Consider the following 25,605-nt stretch of genomic DNA (forward strand, 5'->3'; position numbering starts at 1 on the left):
TTGTGGGCAATCCTTTGCAAGGTGTCCCTCCTCCCTGCAGTTCCTGCAGATGGTGGCATTGCAGTCGGCCGCCACGTGACCTGACCTACCACAGGCATGGCAGACTTTAGGTTGCCCTGCATAGGTCAGGTAGCCCTTGCTCCCGCCGATCGCGAAGCTGGACGGTGGATATACGATGTTCCCATCCGCGCCCATCCTCAGTGTCACCTTGACCTGCCTCTTACTGGTCCAGATGCCAAAGGGGTCCATGATGTCAGTTAGGTCCCCTTCCACCTTCACGTACCTTCCAAGGAAGGTCAGGACATCAACTGCTGGCACATGCGGGTTGTACATGTGTACAGTCACCATACGGCTCCTCTGCGCTGGCATCACAAACAGCAGGACAGCGGTCAATACAGAGAGGGGGCCCTCACCTCCTTTCTCCTTGAAAACCTCCAGGAAGCTCTCGCAAAGCTTGGCACTCCTGAAGGTCACATCGTAAAAACCTCCTCCGGGGAAATCCTGCAGGCAGTAAATGAATGCAGCAGCGAACCCACAACAGTCCAACAGGACCCTCTTCACGAAGAAGGTGCGGTCTACAGGTGCACCTTCATCCACCTTCTTTACAGAAACACGGATGGTGTTCTGGACCCCCTGACCTGGGGCACGAGCACTTGCCGCAGCCATCGTTGCAGGTTGGCTGCTCCCCTGAACCAGCGTTAGGCCGAAGCCAGCATTAAGATCCACTGGTCACAAGGGTGCACAGCCAACCCGACGTCTTCCTTTCACCTCCAACACAGCGCTCTCCTCCTCTCGGTCCACAGAAGAGTGGGTCTTTATTTTGTTCCAGATGTAAGCTGGTTCACTGAGCTTGAAGGTTTGTTCCCAGATGTTTTGTCACCATTTTAGATAACATCACCAAAGAGCCTCCAACGAAGCGCTGGTGTTATGTCCCGCTTTCTATTTATCTGGTTAGGTTTCCTTGGGTTGGTGATGTCATTTCCTGTTCTTTTTCTCAGGGGATGGGAGATTAGCTCCAAATCAATGTGTTTGTTTATGGAGTTCCGGTAGGAATTCTCGTGCGTGTCTCTGTTTGGCTTGGCCTAGGATGGATGTGTTGTCCCAATCAAAGTGGTGTCCTTCCTCATCTGTATGTAAGGATACGAGTGATAGTGGGTCATGTCGTTTTGTGGCTAGTTGATGTTCATGTATCCTGGTGGCTACCTTTCTGCCTGTTTGTCCAATGTAGTGTTTGTCACAGTTCTTGCAAGGTATTTTGTAGATGATGTTTGTTTTATTTGTTGTCTGTATAGGGTCTTTTAAGTTCATTACCTGCTGTTTTAGTGTGTTGGTGGGTTTGTGGGCTACCCTGATGCCAAGGGGTCCGAGTAGTCTGGCAGTCATTTCGGAAATGTCTTTGATGTAGGGGCGAGTGGTTATGGTTTCTGAGCCCATTTTGTCTGTTTGTTTGGGTTTGTTGCTGAGGAATCGGCGGACTCCCACGACTCCATTCGCTCCACCCAAGAATTCCTGAACACCATCAAAGACACCAAGATAGAAGAGGATGAAATAATGGTCTCCTTTGATGTAACAGCCCTGTTCACAGCCATCAACATCAACCTGGCCAAAGAAACACTGACTACACTATTAGAAGAACCGAAGACACATACACCAGACACCACCAACCTCATCAGCAAGGACAACATCATCAAGCTCGTGGACCTATGCCTCACCACCCACTTCACTTTCAATAACAAAACCTACAGACAAACCAACGGTACACCCATGGGATCTCCGATATCAGGGTTCTTAGCAGAGGCAGTAATGCAGAGACTCGAAAAAACAGCTCTGCCAATCATCCAGCCCAAACTTTGGGTCCGCTATGTAGATGACACCTTTGTCATCACTAAACAAAACAAATTAGAGGAAACCTTCAAGACCATCAATAATACCCTTTACTGGCATAACATTCACAAAAGAGGAGGAAAACAACTACAAACTGCCATTCCTAGATGTCACAGTAGAGCGAACAGCCAATGGGGAACTTCAAACCAGCGTCTACAGGAAAACAACACACACGGACCAAATACTGAACTACAGGAGCAACCATCCCAACACCCACAAACGAAGCTGCATTAGAACATTATTCCAATGAGCCACCACACACTGCAGCACAGAGGAACTACGCAGAGCAGAAGAAAATCACCTATACAGCGTATTCAAAAAGAACGGGTACCCTATGAACACAGTCCGCCGATTCCTCAGCAATAAACCCAAACAAACAGACAAAACGGGCTCAGAAACCATAACCACTCTCCCCTACATCAAAGACATTTCCGAAATGACTGCCAGACTACTCGGACCCCTTGGCATCAGGGTAGCCCACAAACCCACCAACACACTAAAACAGCAGATAATGAACTTAAAAGACCCTGTACAGACAACAAATAAAACGAACGTCATCTACAAAATACCTTGCAAGAACTGTGACAAACACTACATTGGACAAACAGGCAGAAAGCTAGCCACCAGGATACATGAACATCAACTAGCCACAAAACGACATGACCCACTATCACTCGTATCCTTACACACAGATGAGGAAGGGCACCACTTTGATTGGGACAACACATCCATCCTAGGACAAGCCAAACAGAGACATGCACGAGAATTCCTAGAAGCATGGCATTCCAACCGGAACTCCATCAACAAACACATTGATTTGGAGCCAATCTAACATCCCCTGAGAAAAAGAACAGGAAATTACATCACCAACGCAGGAAATGACACCACCAACCCAAGGAAACCTAATCAAATAAATAGACAGCAGGACATAACACCAGCGCTTCGTTGGAGGCTCACTGATGATGTTACCTAGAATGGTGACAAAACATCTGGAGACAAACCTTACAGCTCAGTGAACCAGCTTACATCTCGAACACAATAAAGACCCACTCTCTTGTGGACTGAGAGGACGAGAGTGCTGTCTTGGAGGTGAAAGGAGGACGTCGGGTTGGCTGTGCACCCTTGCGACCAGTGGATCTTAATGCTGGCTTCGGCCTAACGCTGGTTCAGGGGAGCAGCCAACCTGCAACGATGGCTGCGGCAAGTGCTCGGGCCCCAGGTCAGGGGGTCCGGAACACCATCCGTGTTTCTGTAAAGAAGGTGGATGAAGGTGCACCTGTGGACCGCACCTTCTTCGTGAAGAGGGTCCTGTTGGACTGTTGTGGGTTCGCTGCTGCGGACATTTACTGCCTGCAGGATTTCCCCGGAGGGGGTTTTTATGATGTGACCTTCAGGAGTGCCAAGCTTTGCGAGCGCTTCCTGGAGGTTTTCAAGGAGAAAGGAGGTGAGGGCCCCCTCTCTGTATTGACCGCTGTCCCACTGTTTGTGATGCCAGCACAGAGGAGCCGTATGGTGACTGTACACATGTACAACCCGCATGTGCCAGCAGTTGATGTCCTGACCTTCCTCGGAAGGGATGTGAAGGTGGAAGGGGACCTAACTGACATGGTGGACCCCTTTGGCATCTGGACGAGTAAGAGGCAGGTCAAGGTGACGCTGAGGATGGGCGCAGACGGGAACGTCGTACACCCACCGTCCAGCTTCGCGATCGGCGGGAGCAGGGGCTACCGGACCTATGCAGGGCAACCTAAAGTCTGCCATGCCTGTGGTAGGTCAGGTCACATGGCGGCCGACTGCAAAGTCACCATCTGCAGGAACTGCAGGGAGGAGGGACACCTGGCAAAGGATTGCCCACGAGAGAGAAGCTGCAACCTTTGCGGGGAAGCGGGCCACTTCTATAGGGCATGCCCGCGGCGGGGTACCACCTACGCCCAGGTCGCCGGCAGGGGAAATGCGGGGCCAGCCCCCCCGGAGGAGAGGAAGGCACCAGGGCCCAGCAAGGACCCCACTAATGTGCAGGAGGGCCAGGCCGTGCAGGAGGGCCCAGCCCTGCAGGATGGGCCCGAGGCCAGCAAAGCACCCCTGCAGGCTCCGATCCCCCCCGACAACCCGGAGCCAATGGAGGCGGCGACAGGCGACCCAGGGGAGTGGACTACAGTCCGGAAAGCGAGGAGGAAGGTGCGTCGGCGGGCCCAGGAACCGCAACAATCAGGAGGGAAGAGACAGCTACAGGGGGGCTATAAGAGCTCCTCTGACGAGGAGGATTCGGAGAGGGCCCACCCGAAGCAGAAGTTAAAGGTCTCGAGAGGGAAGGAAAGCAGCACCCCGCTTCCAGGTGACGGGAGGCGTCCGGAGGCTCACTCCGACACCCAGTCAAGTGCCACTGGAGCACTGGAGGGCCCCCCCGAACTTCCAGGCGGGAAGGAGGAAACAGCACGTCCCCAGCCTGATCCGGAGCCGGACCCTCCTGCCTCCGCACCCCTGACGGGGGGATGCCACCCGGAAGGCAGCACAGACGGTTTCCTGAGCCCAGAGAGCGTCCAGCAGTTAGCCCGGGCAATGGGCATGAAGGGACAGATGGAGGGGCTGGACCTTGGACTTGGGGAGGGTACTGCGGTCACTGCCCACAATGGGGGTACGAATTGCGAGCATTAATGTACGCAGCGTCAAGTCAACCGCAAGATGTGTGTCCACGTTGGCCTACCTGACCACCGTCAAGGCGGACCTCCTGTTTCTGCAGGAGTGCGGGATACCGCACCTCGGCAGGTACGGGAAATGGTCCGGCGCCTGGACCTGTGGGCCTTCGATCTGGTCGGGGGGTAACGACTGTCGCTCCTCGGGCCTGGCTATTCTGCTGCGGGGGCACAACTTCACCATCTCTCAAGTTCAGGAGGTGGTGGGGGGGCGCCTCCTAGTGGCTGACATCACCTACAGGAATGCTCCCCTGAGGCTGATCAACGTGTACGCCCCAGCGGTACGGAGTGAGCGGTTGGCCGTCCTGCAGCGGCTTCCACCCCTGCTGGCTACGTCCAGGCCGGTCATCCTAGGCGGAGACTTCAACTGCATCATTGATGCAGATGGAAGATCCGGCGTGGGGACAGCTGGTGGGGGGATTCAACTGGACGTCACGTCCAGATTCCTGATGGGCACGGTGAAGGACGCCAAGCTGCTCGACGTCTTCAGCACCCTTGCAGACGGAGCGCAGCAGAGGTACACCTGGTCGCGGCCAGACGGGTCTATCCGCTCAAGGATAGACTTCCTGTTTGTGTCACGGACGTTCTCGGTCAGATCCACTGGTGTCGAGCCGGTGTTCTTCTCTGACCACTGCCTCCTGCTGGCCGACTGTCACTTACAGGACGACCAGCCGGCCGGCAAGGGGACGTGGAAGCTCAACACGACTCTGTTGACCCCAGAGAACGTCGAGGAGCTTAAGAGGGAGTACACCGGTTGGAGGACCGTGAAACCCCTCTTTGAGTCTCCAGGCGACTGGTGGGAGACGGTGAAGGAGAACATCAAGAGGTTCTTTGTCCTCAAGGGTGTTCGGAAGGCGAGAGAGAGGCGGGGAAAGCTGTTGCGACTCCAGAAAAGGGTGCAGAACCTGCTCCTTCTGCAGTTGATGGGGGTCGATGTCACGGAGGACCTCCGCGAGGTGAGGGGCCAGCAAGCCTCGCTCTTCGCCGCGGAGGCCTCCAGGATAATCTTCTGGTCCAGGGTCCGCTCTGTGGAGCAGGACGAGACGTGCTCGCGTTTCTTCTTTCAGAAGGTGCACAAAGAGAGCTCTGTGCTTAGCCGGCTGAAGGAGGACGACGGCTCGGTGACGTCGTCTCGGCCCGACGTTTTGAGGATCAGCAGATCCTTCTATGCCGGACTGTACGACACGAAGCCCACGGACAGCACGGCCTCCGAGTCGTTCCTGTCGTCTATCACGGAGGTCTTAGATGACGGCACGAGGGAGTGGCTGGACCGGCCGATATCCCTGGACGAGCTGGCCAGAGCCCTCAAGTCCTTGCAGAGGAATAGGACTCCCGGAAGTGATGACTTACCGGTCGAGCTGTATTCTGCTCTGTGGGGCCTGGTCGGCCAGGACCTGCTGGAGGTGTACGATAGTGCGCTTCGGGCAGGGGAAATGTGCAAGTCCATGAGGAAGGGCATCATCACCCTCATTTACAAGAGGAAGGGGGAGAGGGAAGAAATTAAGAATTGGCGTCCCATTTCACTTTTGAACGTGGACTACAAAATCCTGGCCAAGGTCATTGCCAACCGGGTCAGGTCTGTCCTGGAGTCGGTGATTCACCCTGACCAAACCTGTGCTGTGCCGGGCAGGAAGATCGCTGAGAGCCTCGCGCTCATCAGGGATACGATCGCCTACGTACAGGACAGGCGGGTGGACACCTGCCTCGTCAGCCTGGACCAGGAGAAGGCCTTCAACAGGGTCTCTCACGCTTACATGAGGGACGTCCTCTCCAAATTGGGTTTCGGGGAGGGCATCCGCAATTGGATCCGGCTGCTCTACGCCAACATCATTAGCGCAGTCTCGATCAACGGGTGGGAATCAGACAGTTTTCCTGTTAGATCTGGAGTCAGGCAGGGCTGCCCACTATCTCCTGCCTTGTTCGTGTGCTGTGTGGAGCCCTTCGCCGCCTCCATCAGGAAGGACGTGAGCCTGAAGGGCGTGACTATCCCAGGCAGCGGAGGCCTTCAGGTCAAGACTTCCCTGTACATGGATGATGTCGCCGTCTTCTGCACCGATCGTCGGTCGGTGAGTAGGCTGTTGGACATCTGCGGCCAGTTTGAACTGGCCTCGGGTGCCAAAGTCAATAGGGGTAAGAGCGAGGTCATGTTCTTCGGGAACTGGGACGACCGCTCCTTCATCCCCTTCACCGTCAGGACAGACTACCTGAAGGTGCTGGGTGTTTGGTTTGGTGGAGCTGGGGCATGCACTAAGACTTGGGAGGAGCGTATCTCCAAATTTCAGCAGAAGCTGGGCAGGTGGACGCTCCGGTCCCTCTCCATCGCGGGTAAGAACCTGGTTGTCAGGTGCGAGGGGCTTTCGGTACTGTTGTATGTGGCGCAGGCCTGGCCTATTACCTGGACCTGCGCCGCTGCGGTCACCCGGGCCATCTTCCACTTCATTTGGGGGTCGAGGATGGACCGGGTCCGCAGAGATACCATGTACAAAGACCTGGGAAATGGGGGAAAGGGTGTACCGAACGCCACCCTCGCCCTGACGGCTACCTTTGTGTGTGGCTGCATCAAGCTGTGCGTAGATCCTCAGTACGCAAACACCAAGTGTCACTACTTACTGAGGTTCTACCTGTCCCCGGTGTTGCGAAGGATGGGCCTGGCCTCGTTGCCGCGGAACGCTCCGAGTAGTTGGACCGTTCCGTACCACCTGTCCTTCGTGGAGAAATTTTTGAAAGGAAACACCTTTGACCACAAGGCCGTCAGGCAGTGGTCAGCACGTAGTATCCTCAGGACCCTTCGGGAAAAGGAGAGGGTGGATCCCGTCGGGTGGTTCCCCACGCAGACTGCCAAAGTCGTTTGGCAGAATGCCTCATCGCCAGAACTTTCAAACAAGCACAAGGACATTGCTTGGCTGGCGGTGAGAGGGGCTCTGCCAGTGAGATCCTTTATGCATGCCCGGAATCTCTGCACCACTGCATGCTGCCCTCGAGGTGGCTGCGGGGGGGGAACGAGACTGTCGATCACCTCCTTCTGGAGTGTGCCTATGCGCAGGAGGTCTGGAGGGGGATGCAGTGGTATTTGTCGAGGTTCGTCCCGAGCAGCTCCGTGACGCGGGACTCCGTGCTCTACGGGCTGTTTCCGGGGACGCACACCGAGACCAACATCAACTGCGCCTGGAGAACCATCAATGCGGTGAAAGACGCTCTTTGGTCTGCCCGCACCTTGCTGGTCTGCCAGCTGAAAGAACTGACCCCGACCGAGTGTTGCAGACTGGCGCACTCCAAGGTCCAGGGCTACGTGCTGAGGGACGCGCTAAAGCTTGGGGCAGCCGCCGCCAAGGCGCGGTGGGGAAAGACCACCGTATGAGCCCCCTCGTCCAGAAAAGGGAAAAGAATCCTATCTGGTAACTGGGCCCAGCTGGCGCCCTCCCCAACTGGTCAGGGGGCCAACTGGGACTGTGCGGGGTGACGACTGCTGGGGCGGTTTCTTTGCTTTGTTTTTTTTTTCCTCTGTTTTGTTTTTTTTCCCTTTAGTTGGTGTATGTACCCCCGGGTAACCTGGAGTGGCTTGCATGACTGGGTAGGTGTATAAATGTTTTATTTTTTTTGTACATTCTATGAATAAAGTATATTTTTTCAAATAAAAAAAAGTGACGAAATGTCTGAAAACTAACCTTCCAGCTCAGCGAGCAAACTCACATCCAGAACCTCAACCTGAGCTACAAATCTTCTCAAAACTCGCTAGCACCGATTATTTTGGATAGAATTGATACCCATGTGGAGACATGAGGATTGGTTCAAAAGAGTCAGCATGATTTATTTCAGGGAAAATCCTGTTTCTTTAACTTATTGGAGTTATTGTGAACAGACAGAAGTGATGAGGGAAAGGCTGTTGGTGTGTACGTGGTCTTCCAAAAGATGTTCGATTCTGTAACACAAAACTGGCTGTGACAAAAATTATAAATCATAAAATAAAAGGGAGAATAGTTATATGGATACAAAATTGACTGAGGGATGACAAACAGAGTATTGCTTAATGGGTACTTTCCAGGCTGGAAGAAGGTTTGTCGTGGAGTTCCCTAGGTATTGGTACTGAAACCTTGCTTTTCTTGATATATATAAATCAACTCAATCTTGGTGTGCAGGGGACAATTTCAAAGTTTGAGAATGCAAAATTTGGGAGAATTGTAAACTCTGAGGATGACAGTATAGAACTTCAAAAGGACAATGACACACTGGTGCAGTGGGCACATAGATGGCGGATGAAGTTTAACATGGAGAAGTGTGAGCAGGCATTCTTTGGTACAAAGAACCTAGAGAACCAATATAAGATAAAGGGTGTGCAGGAGGAAGAGAGGCTTGGGTGCATATATGTATAAGTTATTAAAGGTGACAGAGCAAGTAAAGAGATCTGTTAATAAAGTATTCCATTATCTAGGGTTTATTAATAGGGGCTTAGATTATTAATAGTAAGGAGGTTATGATGCATTTATGAATGCTGGAGTATGATCTACAGCTTTCGGCATCACCTCAGAAGAGTATGAGTGCACTGGAAACAGTAGAAGAGATTTATGAGAACAGGACATTGCATTAAGGGTCAACCACATTACTGTAGGTCTGGAGTCACATGTAGGTCTGGTGGTGCAAAGACAGCAGATTTCCAATTGACAATGGTTACTATTAGGTATGGTAACTCCTTCACATTGCTTCTGGTAATTCCTATAGGATACCTCCATTGGTAAACTGCATTGGAGTTACCAAAGATATTCTATATTATTCACCCAGCAGGCCTCCTATAGTTTCCCCCCAGTAACACATATAGATCACCCCAGGAAATCCTATATATTATCACAGGTAATCCCTTTAAAATATCACCCAGCAAGTAATGGCCAAGGAATATCTCCAATAATCTCTATAGAGTATGGCATCACAACTGATGGAGTGTCACAGTAATAGTTATAGATTACACTCAGTAACTACTATAGATTAAACCCAGCAGCTCCTATGAAGTAAACCCTGTAATTCTTATGTAACTCTTATAAATTATCTCCAATAACTCCTGAAAGTTAGCCCCCATCCAGTAATTCTATCTCTCCTTGATAAATCATACAGCATATCCCAGTTAAGTCCTGTAGGTTACCAGAGTAAATCCTAAAACTTGCCTTGGTTGTCCCGAGAGATTGACTCAATAAATCCTAGATATTAAATCAGGAAACCCTTTATTAATTACTCTAACACCTCTTATACATGACTCTTTGTTACCCTCTTTAGCATACACACGCTAAATTGGAAAACGCCGAGACTTTACTCTCCATATCTTGTGTGACTGTCCAGGGTAACTCCTATACCCAGATAATAAAATGTGAGGCTGGATGAACACAGCAGGCAAAGCAGCATCTCAGGAGCACAAAAGCTGACATTTCGGGCCTAGACCCTTCATCAGAAATTCGGAGAGAGAGAGCAAGTGAGCGATTGAAAAAATAATTCCGCCCCTGTACTAAACTGAACTCTGAAATTAGTTATACGTTAGCATCTTGTTTCTTCATTATCAGGGACAATACAGCCTCTAACCCCCAGCCGTGTTACTGTAGGAACGGAGCTACAATTACCCTTGGGTTATTTCCAATTTTCAATTCTTCTCTCCGAACTTCTCCAACCTGGGAAAAGGTGATTTCCTTTAACATCCAATCCCTGCGTCCCTCGCCCTCTCGATTACCCAATCCGAGCCTTCTGACAGAAAAGCCAACCAGGACAGGGAGAGGCGATCCAATTAGCACAGACGGGCTCGGGTGGGCCAGAGAGGGCAGCGTGACAATCCATTTGGATGGTCTTACGTTAATTTGGAGACGATTGGGTGTGTCATTGTATGAAGCACAGCAGTGGGGTCTTTGTTAGAGTTTTGATTAGCCTTTGAAGCATACCTTAAAGCTGAACTTTCACCGATTCTTCGCTATCTCCACTTCCTGATCCATTTGTCTTTTCAGTTCCATCAAAGGCAGTGTGTTCTCTGTAGGTATCCATGGGTACAGCAGCTTTTCTTGACAGGTGAGCTCCCAGATTTCAGCCTGGCTGGTCATTTCGGTGCAGGAGTTAAAGGTGAATTCAGCTCCCGGCCGCAGTCCCCAGGAGGCCGGGCTGGGAGGGGCTCTGTCTTAGTTCAGGTAAGACAGAAACAATGTTTGTTTCCCTCGATTTAACAGCTGATTTTACTAAAAGAAATCCCTTGAAAAGGTTGGGGACGACGGGCACCGAAATGTTTTGCATGAAGTTTAGTTAAAACACTTTCTTTGTGTGGGCGTGTAGGGGAGGGATGTTGGAGTTAACAGCAGCTTGGAATCCTCAGTTTAAATCGGAATACTGGCGTTTCCTCTTAAAAGAAGAAAAAATTTCAGTGATGTCAGTATCAGTCGTCCCATGATCCGGAAGGTTTCCTTTTAAGGGGACAAGCGTCGACTTGATTCCGGCGGAATGAAATTGTTTAGTGCTAGAGATCTTTGTAGATGACTGATACAAGAACTTGCGATCTTAACTCTGTTACCCTCTACTACTGATGCTGCCAGATCTGCTGAGTTTCTCCTGCATTCGGGTTAGAGGCTGTATTGTCCCTGATAATGAAGAAACAAGATGCTAACGTATAACTAATTTCAGAGTTCAGTTTAGTACAGGGGTGGAATTACTTTTTTAATCGCTCACTTGCTCTCTCTCTCCGAATTTGAGCCTCATCAAGTGCCTTACACGAGACATCCAGGAGAGGCTGACTTAACGAACACTGTCTGAACCAGACAGACATAGTTTAATTCAGATGTAAGCAGATTTGATTAACTGCGAGACAGAAAGATTATGGGCTGAATTTTGATGTTTTGTGGCCAAGTTTTAATATTGTTGAGTTTCACAGAGGGTTTCTCTCATTGTGACCTCGCACGTTTTTGGATTGTATTTTTCAAAATCCAACTTGTTAACCTTTTTCCCCCCAACATGCACACACAGGCATGCTCCTTGTCCAATTCTTTCCCTATTCTACCATTTGCTGTCCCCAGAACACCTCCCCATTGTTGAAATATTGCAGATGCCACCCTTACGAGCCTATTGTACACCCAGATCAGAAATGTTTGTTTGGAGTTGCTCTGCACAGTTCCAGACACTTGCCCCAGAGTTGGCAGAGAAGGGAAAACTGATGCTTTGCTGTGGGTACAGGGCACCCGAGATGGTCAGTGACCTTTTCCACTCCTAGTGTAAGTTCCACCATCTTCTTTCTGATGCCTCACATTCTATCACTGCCACAGTACCCAGCTCCCATCCAGATTCATGCCCTACCACTCTCAATATAGCCTGCAACATCTTCCTTCTCTTGCTGTTGCCCACCCTGACAGTGCTAGCCTTGCATGCCCTTGACTGCCTCTTCAATCACTTGGGATAACTCCCAGCGCCACGAATGAAAGTAACCACTGTGCCACCCACAAAAATTTATTTACCAACCAATCTGCACTATCTTTATACAGAGAAAACAGCGTGGAGCTAGAGGAATGCACCAGGCTAGGTGGCATCAGAGGAGCAGGAAAGTTGATGTTTCAGATCGGGAAGAAGGGTCCCGACCTGAAACGTCAACTTTCCAGCACCTCTGCAGCCTGGCCTACTGTATTATCTCTGACTCCAGCATTGGCAGTTCTTGCTACCTCATCTTTATACAGTGCAATGTTTCATTCCTCGAGATTTGATGTTCTTGAGATGCTGGCCTTATGAATGCAAAATGAAAAGCTTTGACGTCATGTAATGCTTCAAGCAAATCTCAAATTTTGTATTGCCATGTGACCATTCTCTTGTAGAAAATGCAAACTGTTATGAAAATAATTAATGGTATTGACCACTAAATTCTTACGCAGCTATAATGATAAATATTTTTCTGATTTAAGGGAGGAATAGTGTGGCCCAGGATCAGTTCTTTTCACAGAAAAAATGGAGAATTCAGGTATTGTATGATTATTTCATAAATAGAATGGGATGAATTTAATAGCAATTTCAAGCAGCTGGTGTAGGCCGGGTGAACGCCATGGACCCCTCTGTTGCTTAACTTTACAATTGAATTGTTCTTTAAAGATCAGATATTCCATTTGTTTTGTCCTGATAAATGTGAGGTGATGCATTTTGGGAGATTTAATGAAAGAAGAATTTACACAATCAATCTTAGATCCCTAGAGAGTACTGAGGAACAAACAGACTTTGGCATCCATGTCCAGAGATCACTGAAGGTAGGTAGGGACACAGGATGCTTGTCTTCATTAGCTGGGATGTAGACTATAGAGTCAGAAAATCTTGTTGCAACTTTATAGAGCATTGGTTAGAGCATTGGACTACAGTGTGCAGTTCCAGCCACCACACTGTTGGAAGGATGTGATTTTTCTGGAGGGGATGCAGAGCAGGACGTTGCCTGAGATGAAAAGTCTCAGTTAGGAGGAGAGACTGGATAGGCTGGGTTTGTTTCCTTTGCAGAAGAGGCTGTGGGGTGGGGGCGGGGGGGCGGTGGGGATTCTAATTGAGATATACAGACTGTTGAGGCATAGGGCACATAACAAAAGGGTTCCCCCCGCCCATCGTAGGCATGTATAAGACCAGAGGGCGTAAATTTAAGGTGAGGGGTAAGTGGTTTAGAGGAGATCTGAGGAAAATTTTCCACCCAGAAGGTGGTAGATATAAGAAACGTGCTGCCTCAGCATGGTGGAGGCAGTACTTTCACAACATTTAAAAAGCATCAGGGGAAACACTTAAAATTCCAGTGCGTAGACTGTGGACCATGTACTGGTAAATGGGCTTAGTTTATTTTGGTGTTTGTCGGTCAGTGTAGACATGGTGGGCAAAAGGCCTGTTTCTATGCTTCTGACTCTGGCTAACACCACGTTGGCCTTGTCACTCATCCAGTCAGAAAATTAGATGAAAAAGTCATGGAGCATAATCTCCTGTACATCCTTTAAGTTTTCAATGTTCATCAGAGGTTGAACCAACAATTTATAAATTTTCCAAATCCCTTGCTTTAGTACACTTTATGCCTCCACTTAAAATGCCCAGGATCCTGCATGTCATCTCACCTGTTTTGCAATGTTGTCCTTGTACCTTCAAAATTTTGTGGTCGTTGACTTGGAAGATGTTGTCTAAGGAGCTTTGATTAATTTCTACAGTGCAAATCACTTCTACTGAGCATCGGTGGGCTGTTTTGTCCTGGATGGTGTCACATTTCTTGAGTGTAATTGGGGCTTCACTCATCCAGGCAAGTGGGTAGTATTTCATCAGACTCCTGACTTGTACCTTTGTCGTTTGTGGCCAGTTTTTGGGAAGTCAGGGAGTGAGTTACTCACTGCAGGATTCCAAGCGTCTGACCTTCTCTTGCAGACACGGTTTATGTGGCCCGTCTAGTTCAGTTTCTCATCAATGAGAATGCCCAGATGCTGATAGTGGGGAATTCAATGATGGTAATGCCCTTGAATGTCAAGGGGCAATGAATAGATTCTCCCTTGAAGATAGTTTTTGTCTTGTACTTGTGTGGCACAAATGTTACTTGCCACTTCTCAGCCAAACCTGGATGTTTTTGGGTCTTGCTGTATTCCGACATGGAGAGTTTTGATATCTGAGAAATGGCAAATGGTATTGAACACTGTGCGATCATCAGCAAGTATTTGCATATCTGATGTTATGAAGGAAGTCAGGTCGTTGAAACTGCTGAAGATGATCAAGCTAGGTCATTACCCTGAGGAGTGCCTGCAGACATGATAGGTCTTCTACTGCCATGCACATCATCCTTTGGGGTGGGTAAAACTCCAGCCAGTGAAAAGTTTTTCCCTTGATTCCCATTGGTTTTAGTTTTCGTAGAGCTCTTTGCTTTATTTGGGGTAGAGCACCATTGATGTCAAGGGCAGCCCCTTTTAGTATTCAGCTCTTTTCTCTATGTTTGAACTAAGTCTGTAATGAGGGCAGGAGCAGAATGTTGCTGGCAGAATTCAAATTGAATGTCAGTGAACAGGTTGTTTCTAAGCAAGTGCTACTTGATGGCACTGTTGATGATACTCCTATCACTTTACTCATGGTCCTGAATGGACTGATGGGTGGTAGTTGTTTGGGTTGGATTTGTTCTGTTCTATGTATGGAGGACACACCTAGGAAACTTTCCACATTCTCTGGTAGATGCCAATGTTGTAACTGTACTGGAACAGCTTAGTGAGGGATGTGGCAAATTCTAAAGAAAGCGTCTTTAGTACTATCACAGGAATGTTGTCAGGGTCCATGCCTTTGCAGTATCCACTATCTCCAACCATCTCTTGATGTCACCTGGAGTGAATTGAATAAACTGAAAACTGGCATCTCTGAAATCTATTGAAGCATAGATTCTCAACTCGCCTCTTGGCATTTGCTTCCGCCTTTTATTTTGTACTGCAGTGCTGGCCTCCACCATATCTGAGAACGTCCTCCAGTGAACAGCCTAATTGTCCATCACCATTCATGAATGGTTGTAGCAGGACTGCAGAGCTTAGATCTGATCTGTTGGTTGCTAAACTGCTTAGCCCTATCAACAATTGTGCCACATGACATGATGGAGGATATCCTCTTTCTCTAAAGAATGGATTTCATCTCCACAAAGACTATATGAGGTGGTCACTTGTACTGATTAGTGCTGTGGACAGATGTACATGTACCAGGCAGATAGGTTTGGATGAAATCAAGTACGATCTTCCTTCATGATTCCCTCATAATCCACATAGACTGAGTCTAACAGTAATGACCTTTAGGGCTCAGCCAGATCAATCAGTAATGGCTCCACAGGTTCACTGTTGGCCACTACCATCTGGAGTATTTTCTGTGTCCCTGTCATCCTGCCTCCAACTGATGTAAGAGTACTGATTCACCAGCTGAGTGAGCGGTTGGGGAGGTTTTGAACAGTCAGGAACTCAACTAAAATGCAGGATGCCCGAGGCAGTCTCAGGACAACTGCCAGAGCAATGGGAAAACTGACATGAGTAATAAAATTGAGGAATTGAATGTGCAGCTCAGGAAGTGTTGTAGGAGGAATGAATTTTAATTTGTTTAGTGGAGGGGGGAGTCTACAGTCCCCTTACAAGTAGCTGTACAAAACATATTGAGATAATGAGGATTTGTGAAAAAGACATTATTTTAATCATTGGTGATTTTAATAATTATGTAGCTTGTGAAAATCAAAGAGGCAGAGTTAGCCATGAGGAAGAATTTATAGGATATTTTTGGGACAGTTTCCAGGAACAATATTTTCTGGATCCCATCAGGCTATTTTGGATCTGGCAGAGTGTAATGAGGCGGGTGTAAGAAATGATCTGAATAAAAGATTCCCTATGGAAAAATGACCATAACATGGTAGAGTTTAGCATTCGGTTTGACAATGAGAAACTTGCGTTGTAAACACCTGTGCTTTAACTTAAATAAGACTAATCACATAGGGATGAGCGGAGAGTTGGCTGGAGTGAAGTAGGAAAAGGGTTTAGCAGAAAATATGGGTAAACAATGGTAGACATGTAAGAAAATAGTTCATGACTCTCATAAAAGACAGTGAGAAAGAAGGATTCTAGGATGGGGCTAACGAAGGAAGTTTAATATAGTATCAAATTTTTGCTGCTTTTTTCTATGTCAAAGTGCAGAAGTAAAGCAGAGGATTGGGAAAATTTTAAAAGCTAACAAAAGATGACTAAAGAAATGCAAAAACAAGAAAGAAAGCAAACTGAAGATGAACTAGTGTTTTGACCCACTTCAGAGAGTACTGATTCTCAAGTGCTGCTTCTCCCAGGGAATCCATAGAAGTTAATGATTTACATAGGGCAATGAAGACCCCAATTTACCTATTGAAACCTTGATAACAGGAAGCACTGACCAGGTCTCTGTATTCAACAATAACCACTATTTATTACAAATACATAAATTCCATAGTAAACAGCAATGAATTATCATCAAATGGCTCTATACATGGCTTGAATCACAAAAAATTAGCATCCAAATCTAGTGGGCAATAGTGAAAGCAAATTGAGTGTCAGCCTTTATTTCAGATGGAATGAATATTTTAAAAATAGGGGTGTCTTGCTAAAACTACACAAGGCACTACTTGGACCAGCTGGAATGCTGTGAACCATTTTGGGCCATTTATCTAAAGATAGCTGTGCTTGCAGCAGTCCGAAGAAGTTTCACTCGTTAGGCCCTGAGTTAGAAAGGATTTTCTTATGAGGAGTGATTGAGAAGACTGTACCTATAGTTTTTGCAGTTTAGAAGAATGACAGGAAATATTATTGAACCATAGAGGATTCTTAGGCCTCACAGGCTAGATGCTGAGAGGCTTTCTCCCTGGGAGAGTCTCGAGGGCATAATCTTAGAGTAAGGGGTTTCCCATAAGACAGAAATGAGGAATTTCTTCTCTAATGGTAGTATATCTGTCATTAAGTATATTCAATGTGGTGATAGATTTTAATCAGTAGGTGAATTAGGTTGTTTGAGATAAAGACAGGAAAATGACACCTCCTTTATCATTTCAGGCATGATCTCATTGAATGGTAAAGCAGTCTAGCTGGGCTGAATGGCCTCCTCTGCTCCGACATCTTATGGTCAAACAGGACATGGGCGGGTAGAATTGGCAGCTATGTTGCAGATGGAATTTGATAGAAGAGAGGCTTGGGTGAATGTATTTGACAGAAGACATCAGGAAAGGCAGCACAGTTGATGTGATAGTTCTAAGGATTGTGCAGGAGCCAGTGGACCTTTACATATAACCTGGAATGTGGCAGGACATATTGAGATAGTGGCTTGCAAGGATTCTGGGAACCTGGGCTTCATAAATGAGTTTGCGTACAAAATCAGCAATGATATGCTGAACTTTTTAGAGTCTGATTTAGGCCACAGCTCGAGGGTTGCTTTCAATTTAATTAGCACATTTTTAGGAAGGATGCGCAAATCCCTGAGAGGGCACAGAGACTTTCCGCATGCCAGTGATGTGGGATTTTAGACACACTTGAGTTGGAGAAGCTGGCGACATTCTCCCTGAAGCAAGGAGGATTGAAGAAAGATTTTGAGAGAGGAGAGACCAGCTTAGCGAAGGTTGTATCTACAAGATATGGGCAAGAGAGAGCCAACATGAGCTGAATGGCTTCTTGTGCTGTCATGACCGAGTCTAAAACATTGACTTCCCCAAGTTTCTTCCCTCTTGAAGAAATTGCCTTTCTTTCTTTTTAAGGATTACAGTCTGTGCATTCACATTGAATCCTAATAGCAACGATGTCCCCGCCTGTATTCTTTGAGCATAGATATTTACTGTTGAATTTCAATTGAAGGGGACTAGATAAGTGTGTCTGATCTTCTTTTCCTATTCTTGCCGTTCTGAGTATTCAGTGAAAAGTCCAGGAAATAAGCACTTTTGGATACCCTGTGAATATTTGAGCAGTTTTGGCTGTGTAAGGCAAATGTTGTATTTTTTTTAGGTTCCAAACAGCACAAGGATGAAGTCAGCATGAAGCATTCAAAGTCTCCCTTTGATCTGATTGTGAACCAGATTTGGAGGAATAAATCTTTTTCTGAGAGATGGCCACAATCTTCAATGGCTCGCTTCTTTAAGATCACTGAGAATTCTAATGAAGCTGCCTGTGTGACGGAACAGTCGAAGGAAGGAAAAACCTCACTGGATTCAGAAAATAAAGAGAATATTTCAAAGATATCAGGTAAGGATCAATGTATTAACTTCAGAATTTTAGTTGCATGTCTTGCTAAGTTTAAAAATAACAAGGAAAATAAAGTCAGCAAGGCTTAACACTGTGTTCATGCAAGAATTTTACACACTTCTAATCCATTGGCTGTAGTGCTTCTAATGAACACAACTGGCTGAATTAAAGTCAAACACAGATTCAAAGTTTGCCACATGAAAAAGTATTTCTCATCTCCACTGTACCTCGAGCAAAACCTTGAATCTATGTTGGCAGCTTAACGTTAGCAATATAAAGCAATGAACAATGGATGCTGGAGATCTGGAACAAAAGCAGAAAGTTCAATGGAAACTCAGCAAGACTGACAGCATCTGTGGAGAGAAAAAAAGTGAACGTTCAGTTCCTGTCAGAACTGTGTATTCAGCATGGCTTGTGATTGTATTATCGACCTGAACCCTGTCATAGACCATTTTTTTTTTGTTTCAACGTAATCATTATCCCTTTTGTTATAGTCACTGTGTCATACAGCATGGAAACATGTATCTTTCAGTCCAACTAGTCCACACTGACAGTTCCCCAACTAAACTAACCGCACTTGCCTGGGTTTGGCCCATACCCTCCAAACCTTTCCTATTCATAAACTTATCTAAATGTCTTTTAAACATTATAACTGTACCTGTATCCATCACTTTCTCTAGCAGTTCATTCCGCACACGAACCACACTCATTGTATGTAAAAGAAACATTTGGCCCTCGTCCTTTTGAAATCTTTCTCTTGTCAACTTAAAAATATGCCCCGAGAGAAAAGTCCCTTATTCACCTTATCTATGCCCCACATGATATTATAAACTTCTATAAAATCACTCCTCAACCCCCGATGCAATGAGAAAAAAATCCCAGCCTTTCCAGTCTATTTTTGTCACAAACTCTCTACCCCCATCCAGGGACCTCTGCATATTTTTGCCCTGTATTTGCAAATTGTGTGGCAGAAATAAGATGTGCACCAACGATCTCCTTTTCAGCCTCAGACTATTTTTGAACTATCCATAACAGTTCTGGAGTATTTATCCTTATTAATTCATTTATGTTTTTAGTTCACAATTTTCCAATTCCAAATTTGAAACTAACACCTGAGTTTCAGTAGAAAAGAGTAGAATACTCATTTACCCATTTGTTAGCCAGTTTCGTGTGATGCCACACTTTGATTTTGCAACATCTATTGTGGCTGATCTGATTGCATCTCATCAGATCCTCAACTTATCTGCCTGTCAAAAATCTATTTAACTCCCATGCCCAGTCTCCACTACCTCCTGGAGAAGGGAATACCACAATATAATGACCCACAACTGAACTGAGTGAAGGGAAGGGAAAGAAAAGGTTCTCCACATCTGCCTTAAAAGCAAGACCTCACTCTTAAACTGTTAACGAAGGGGACTTGATGTTGATCTGCACAATGTAGTATGAGGACAGATGGCTGATAGCTTGGTCAAAGAAGCAACTTTAAGAAGCCTTTAAAGAGGGATGGGATTGCAAAGACATTTTGGAAGGTGAAGTTTAGGAAGATTTTTAAGCAAGGATGAGAAATTTTTCATTGAGGCTTTTCCAGACCAAGAGCTGAAGTTGGTCAACATACACAAGATAGTGTTGAATAGAACTAGAAGTAATGGCCCAAATCATGGTTCTGGATAATCTTGAGTGTATGTATTTTTGAGAGGCCTGTCAGGAAATTGTTGTAGTACTCAGGGTTAGGGTGAACAGGCAACAAAGGCTTGGAGGAATGGTTCAGGAGCAGATGAACTGAGGCAGCATGGAGTGGAATGATATAGCAGAGGTGGGATTATGAGTTTGTAGTGATGGTAAGGATTTGTGATTTGTTTACTGTGGGCCAGATATGATACCAAGATTGGGAAATGGTTGACTGAGTTCAGACAATTGTCAGGCATAGGAAGGAAGCCAGTAGCTGGGGAATGGGTCTTATGGCTGGGACTGAAGGCAGTGGTTTAACTTGTCTCCATATTTGGTTTCCAGGATGAAAACATCAAATACTAGATGGTATAGGCTTAAGATGAGAGGGGAAAAGTTTTTACACAGAATGGTGCTAGGTGCCTAGAATGCACTGCTAGGGAGCGTGGTAGAAGTGGGAAGAAATAGCAAGGCTTAAGAGGCATTTTGACAGACACCTGAACATGCAGGGAAGAGAGAGAGTTATGCAACATGTTCAGCCAAATCCGGTTAGTTTAGAATGGCATCATGGTCGGTACAAACATGATGGGCTGAAGGGGCTGTTCCTGTGCTGTTCTATGTTCTTTGATGCTTAATATTGTTTTACATGAATATCAGATATCCAGAAACCATTGTTAACTTGTTACTTGTGCGTGCTTATGAGCTCGGAGGAGAAGATTTTTAAGAGGGAGGAGGATAAAAGAAAAGTTGCTATTTAGATATATTAGCAGTGAAATATGGTTGACATTCTTTGGCCCATTTACTTAGAATGGTTTGTTTGTTTGTCTTGTACTAAGATAAATTGAAGTCCACAGATCCTGAGAGCAGTGCAACAAGATGGGATCAAGTCGTTGAGTTCATGGAGAGGCTGGGCAAGGAGCCAGACCCTAAATGTATGGATCTTAATAACAGCAGCCTCACTGCTAATGATGCAGTTAATTTGGGTAAGTTTATGCAATATTAAAAATCTTGGGCCTGGATTCAGCATGTTAATCACTCAGGGCAAAAGCATTATGCAAAAAGCTTAGTAAGAATTAACAGCACCAGAGGCAGTAAATGGAAATCAGCGAATAGTAATTTTAATATGTGTAAAAACAACTCACTTAACAACTGTTAAAGCAATGAAAATATGCAAAGCTGGGTAATTGAGTGAAAAAGACTAGGATTTGTCAAATCTTGACTGAACAGTTCAAAGGAAAAATTGAAACTTTTTCCAGGCAGATTTTCATGGGTAGCATTCCTAAATTTCCACTGAATTGTCAACTATTCAGGACTATGTGTCTATCAATCAATCGCAGCAACAAATTTCAGTTGTGTTGCAAAATATTTTCAAGAATTTTGGAACACAAAACATGTCTGCAGTAACAGGAAAATGAGAAGAGATGAAAATGGAGTGCTTTAAAAGGGGTGGGGTGAATGTTGTGAGGTGAAAAGGTTTTAAGGAAAGGTCTAACTGGTGATGTGAAGTAAATTTACAAAGGACTTTATTCAGCAGAGTATAGAGCGTGGGGTCAGACAAAAGTTATAAGTAGAAAGGAGAGGTGAGACCTACAAGGGGCTTAACACAAGGAAGAAAAGTTTGTAATGAAACACTTGTAAATGGTAGATAATGTATGTTGCCTCGGTCTGGATAATTGAAAAGTGAGATGTGGGCAGAAAATGTTTGGATAGCTAAAGTTTACGGAGAATGCAGTGACTGGCTCGGAGCAGTGGAGTAGTTGAGTCAGATCCTGTCAAACACACAGCCATGCATGTCGACAGGCAACGCTAGAGTTGCACACAGGCTCTGTCTGAGGTCTACAGCTCTGATCAGGGCAGTGAAGTTGCCTGGGGTTCGGGCAGTATTCATAAAGTCAGCAATGAAGGAACAGGATTTGGAGGGGAGAACTTAATTTAGTTTTTCCAATGTTTAGATGGAAGAAACTGAAGCTCATTCATGTCTGAGTATTAGAGAACCTGTGTAGTGATGGAGAGTGTGTGAAGAACATTTGTATAAAAGACATGTATGCATTGTCCTGTGCATCCAACAGAAAGTTACCTATTCTGAGCTAATTTCTTTGGTGTTTCATTGGAACTATGTTGAGGGTAGTCGATTGGCAAAGAATAGGAGATTGTTCAGTCAATCTTTATCTAAATGGGAAATCATAAAACCATTTGGCCTGTTGTGTTGTCAGCTTGTTTAAAAACAGCTCTGCGATTAATCCCATTCTTTCGATCCTTATACAAGCTTTGCATATTTTTGCTGTTTCAAATCTTTATCCCATCCCCCTTTGAAGGCTCCTTCTGAATCTGCTGCCCTTTCAGGTTGCGTACTCCATCAAACCTTCATAACTTGTGACGTGAAAAAAGCTTTTATCATCTGTCAGCTGGGCTTTTTTTCTGATCTATCTTAAAACTTTGTTTGTTAACATCCTGCAAGTGAAAACTGTTTCTCACCTGCTACTGTAAGCACCTTGTAATTTTGAACAACTGTATTAAATCTTACCTTTGCTTTTGAACATGATGCCATAACGCTAGCAGGAAACAGCCCATTGGTGGAGCAAGCTCGAGGGGCTGAATTGCCTACTCTGGCTCCTAGTTATTATTTTGTTCTGTGCAACCAGGTCAGTGCTGATATTTATTAACTACAGGAACCTCTCCTTTAGCAGAAAGGATTTAAAGAAAAAAAATTTAGTGTATTACTTTGACAGAAAACAGGTACAAAAATCTGAGATGGAGAAGGATTAATGTGGTCCTGCGTGTGAGTCACAGAAAGTTAGTGCAGGTACAGCACACAATCATGACAGCTAATGGGATGCTATCATTTTTAAAAAAGAGGAATTCAACACACATGAAAGAATTCTGTTCTTCAATTAAGTAGTGTATTTCCCTTCTAGTATTGCTGAGACCACAGTTGTATGCAATTTTGGACTTCTTTTAAGGAAGAATGTAAATACATTGGAGTTAGTTCAGAGGAGGATTACTGGATTGATACCTGGAATAAGCAGGTTTTATGAGGAAATGTTGAGCATGCTGAGCTTGTTACCACTCGAGATTAGAGGAGTGAGGAATCGCTTTAGTGAAGTATATAAGACCCTGAGTGGCCTTGTCAAGGTAGATAGGGAAAGGATGTTTCCTTTTGGTGAGTCTGGAACATGGGCGCCATTATTTAAAATTAGTACTCATCGTTTGAGATGATAAATTTTTTCTGGGAGTTTTACTGTTTTAAATTGTATTGCCCCAAGAAAGTGCTGGAGGCAGGACTGTGAAGTATTTATAAAACTTAAGGTAGATCATTTTTAGGCAGGGGTTCTGAGGTGATCGGGGTAAAAAGGAATGTGGAATTTGAAACAAACAGCTCAACTTATTGAATGGCAGACCAGGCTCCAGGGGCCAGAAGATGAGCACTACTACTTCTAATTCCAATGTTTTTGTACAGTCATTTCCGAGTATACCCGACGATTTTTCACGGTCAACCTCTTTACAATAATGCTGTCTTGCCCATGCTGTCACGTCCGCCCTTTCTCATGTGTTGCGTGCCCTTTCTCTCTCGACTGTGACTCCTGCCTCCATCTTCCTCCTCCATGAAACCGCCACCCCAGCCATGATTGCATTGAAATTCAGGTAACTTCAATCATTTTGAGTCTAAATATCCCTTGTCACTTCAGAGGAAAAGAAGAAAAAGTAAACATAAATAGGTGGATGAAGACATTTGCTTCAAAGATCCTACTCTGGCCTTGAATAAGATCGGACTGTGGCCTCCTTGCTATTTTTCTGCTTGCACCCACATAACACATGACTCCCTTCAAGACTTCCTTTAAGACAACCTTAAAAAAAATCAATGAGCCACCCTCCTCTGCTCTCTGGCTTCACCAGTGTGAGAGTTCTGATGTTCGACTAGATTGAACCTTGATATTGCAATGATGAATTCCACGTGTTTACTTTTGAAGCCCATCTTACAGGCATTGAAAACCATAATTCTCGTTTCTAGCTGCCTTGTTGCCAAACCTGCCTAACTTGGAGGAACTGGATCTTTCGTGGAATGAATTAATTGGTGGCACTCTCAAAGTGCTGACCAATCATATGCAGCACGTATCCCAACTGAGGGTACTGGTGCTGGGCAGCTGTAGACTGTCAGAGCTGGATCTTTCTGCCATAGGTATGTGCACTTAATTCCTACACTTACTGATGTGCCGGAATTTGACATTGCAGGAGACGTTCACTTTTATGTATAATTGTCATATTTTGTGTCTTAAATTGCTTGCTCACCTGAAATTATTGATTCAGACTGGAGGACAGTTCCTGAAGAGATTACCATTACCATCAATCCAGGAGATTGACTCTAGTTCAATGGCGAGTGTAGGCAGGCTTGCTAAGGGCAGCGCCAGACATAATTTTAAAATACAGGTATCAATCTGGTGAAGCCCCAAAACAGGCCTAATTGTGTGCTAATCAGCAGAAGCAGCATGTGGTGGACAGAGCTAAGCTATTCCACAAAAATCAGATCAGATCTAAACGCTGCAGTCCTGTCTAATTTATTTGCTTTGTTAGTGAAAAACAAAACAACTCCCTGGAGAAGGACTCTCTACAAGTATACCCATTCTCAAGGGTGAGGCAGCCCACCAAATCAGTGCAAAAGATAAGGTTGAAACATTTGCAATGACCTCCAACATACAGAGTGTCGATTCATTTCTGCCTCTTCTGGAGGTCCTCAGCATCATGACAGATGCCAGTCTTCAGTCAATTTGGCTTATTCCACATCATATCAAGTAACAGTTGGAGGCATTCGGTATTGAACAGGCTGTGGGTCCTAACAATATTGTTGCAACGTTGAGAGTTTGCAAGGACAGCTTTTTTTGTAAAAGTTCATTCATGGGATGTGGCCATCTCTGGCTGAGTCAGCCTTTATAGCCCATCCCTGGTTTCCCTTGAAAAGATATGGGAGAACTTCCTTCTTGAACAACAGTAGTCCATTTTATATAAACAGACCCACAAAACTGTTGGGGAAGGAGTTCCAGGATTTTGACCTTGTGACAGTGAAGAAACAGTGATATATTTCCAAGTCAGGATGGTAAATGATTTGGTGGGGACTTGCAAGTGGTGGCATTCCCATGTTTCATCTGCTTGTGTCCTTCTAGATGTAAAGGTCATGGGTTTAGAAGGTTCTGTCTCTTGAGCGTTGGTGAATTTTTGCAGTGCATCTTGTAGATGATACACACTGCTACAGGTGAGCATTGGTGGTGGAGGGATTGAATATTTAGGGATCTGGTGCCAATCAAGCAGGCTGCTTTGTCCTGGATGGCATCAAGCTTCTTGAGTGTTGCTGAATTTGCGCTCATTCAGGCAAGTGGGGAGTATTCCATCACAGATAATAAAATGTGAGGCTGGATGAACACAGCAGGCCAAGCAGCATCTCAGGAGCACAAAAGCTTTTGTGCTCCTGAGATGCTGCTTGGCCTGCTGTGTTCATCCAGCCTCACATTTTATTATCTTGGAATCTCCAGCATCTGCAGTTCCCATTATCTCTGATAGTATTCCATCACACTTCCGATTTGTGCCTTATATTTGGTGTCTAGGCTTTGGGGAGTTAGGAGGTGACTCATCGCAAGATTTGAAGTTGGTTATGGTTTGTACCTTACTTGTGA

At 45.7% G+C, this 25,605-nt stretch overlaps 1 protein-coding gene and 1 long non-coding RNA gene across 10 annotated transcripts in view; one reads left to right on the top strand and one right to left on the bottom strand.

Annotated features, from left to right (window-relative positions):
- The window catches only part of LOC125457483 (uncharacterized), a 60,222-nt gene extending 49,297 nt beyond the window's left edge, over positions 1-10,925 (bottom strand). For both annotated transcript variants that reach the window (XR_009446680.1, XR_007248644.1), the window contains exon 1: positions 10,490-10,925. This is a non-coding gene — a long non-coding RNA (uncharacterized LOC125457483). The remainder of the gene's footprint in view (positions 1-10,489) is intronic.
- The window catches only part of lrrc31 (leucine rich repeat containing 31), an 88,418-nt gene continuing 73,173 nt past the window's right edge, over positions 10,361-25,605 (top strand). For 6 of the 8 annotated variants that reach the window (XM_048541705.2, XM_048541703.2, XM_048541702.2 and 3 more), the window contains exons 1-5: positions 10,361-10,729; positions 12,479-12,534; positions 18,041-18,277; positions 20,779-20,925; positions 23,952-24,119. In XM_048541705.2, the coding sequence (XP_048397662.2) occupies positions 12,522-12,534; positions 18,041-18,277; positions 20,779-20,925; positions 23,952-24,119 (565 nt within the window). In that variant the 5' untranslated portion in view covers positions 10,361-10,729; positions 12,479-12,521. Of the gene's footprint in view, positions 10,730-11,329; positions 11,373-12,478; positions 12,535-18,040; positions 18,278-20,778; positions 20,926-23,951; positions 24,120-25,605 lie in introns of those variants that run through there. The other 2 variants (XM_048541706.2, XM_048541707.2) reach the window with 2 other exon arrangements.

Source organism: Stegostoma tigrinum, chromosome 14 (genome assembly GCF_030684315.1).
Source record: "Stegostoma tigrinum isolate sSteTig4 chromosome 14, sSteTig4.hap1, whole genome shotgun sequence".
Taxonomy (NCBI): domain Eukaryota; kingdom Metazoa; phylum Chordata; class Chondrichthyes; order Orectolobiformes; family Stegostomatidae; genus Stegostoma; species Stegostoma tigrinum.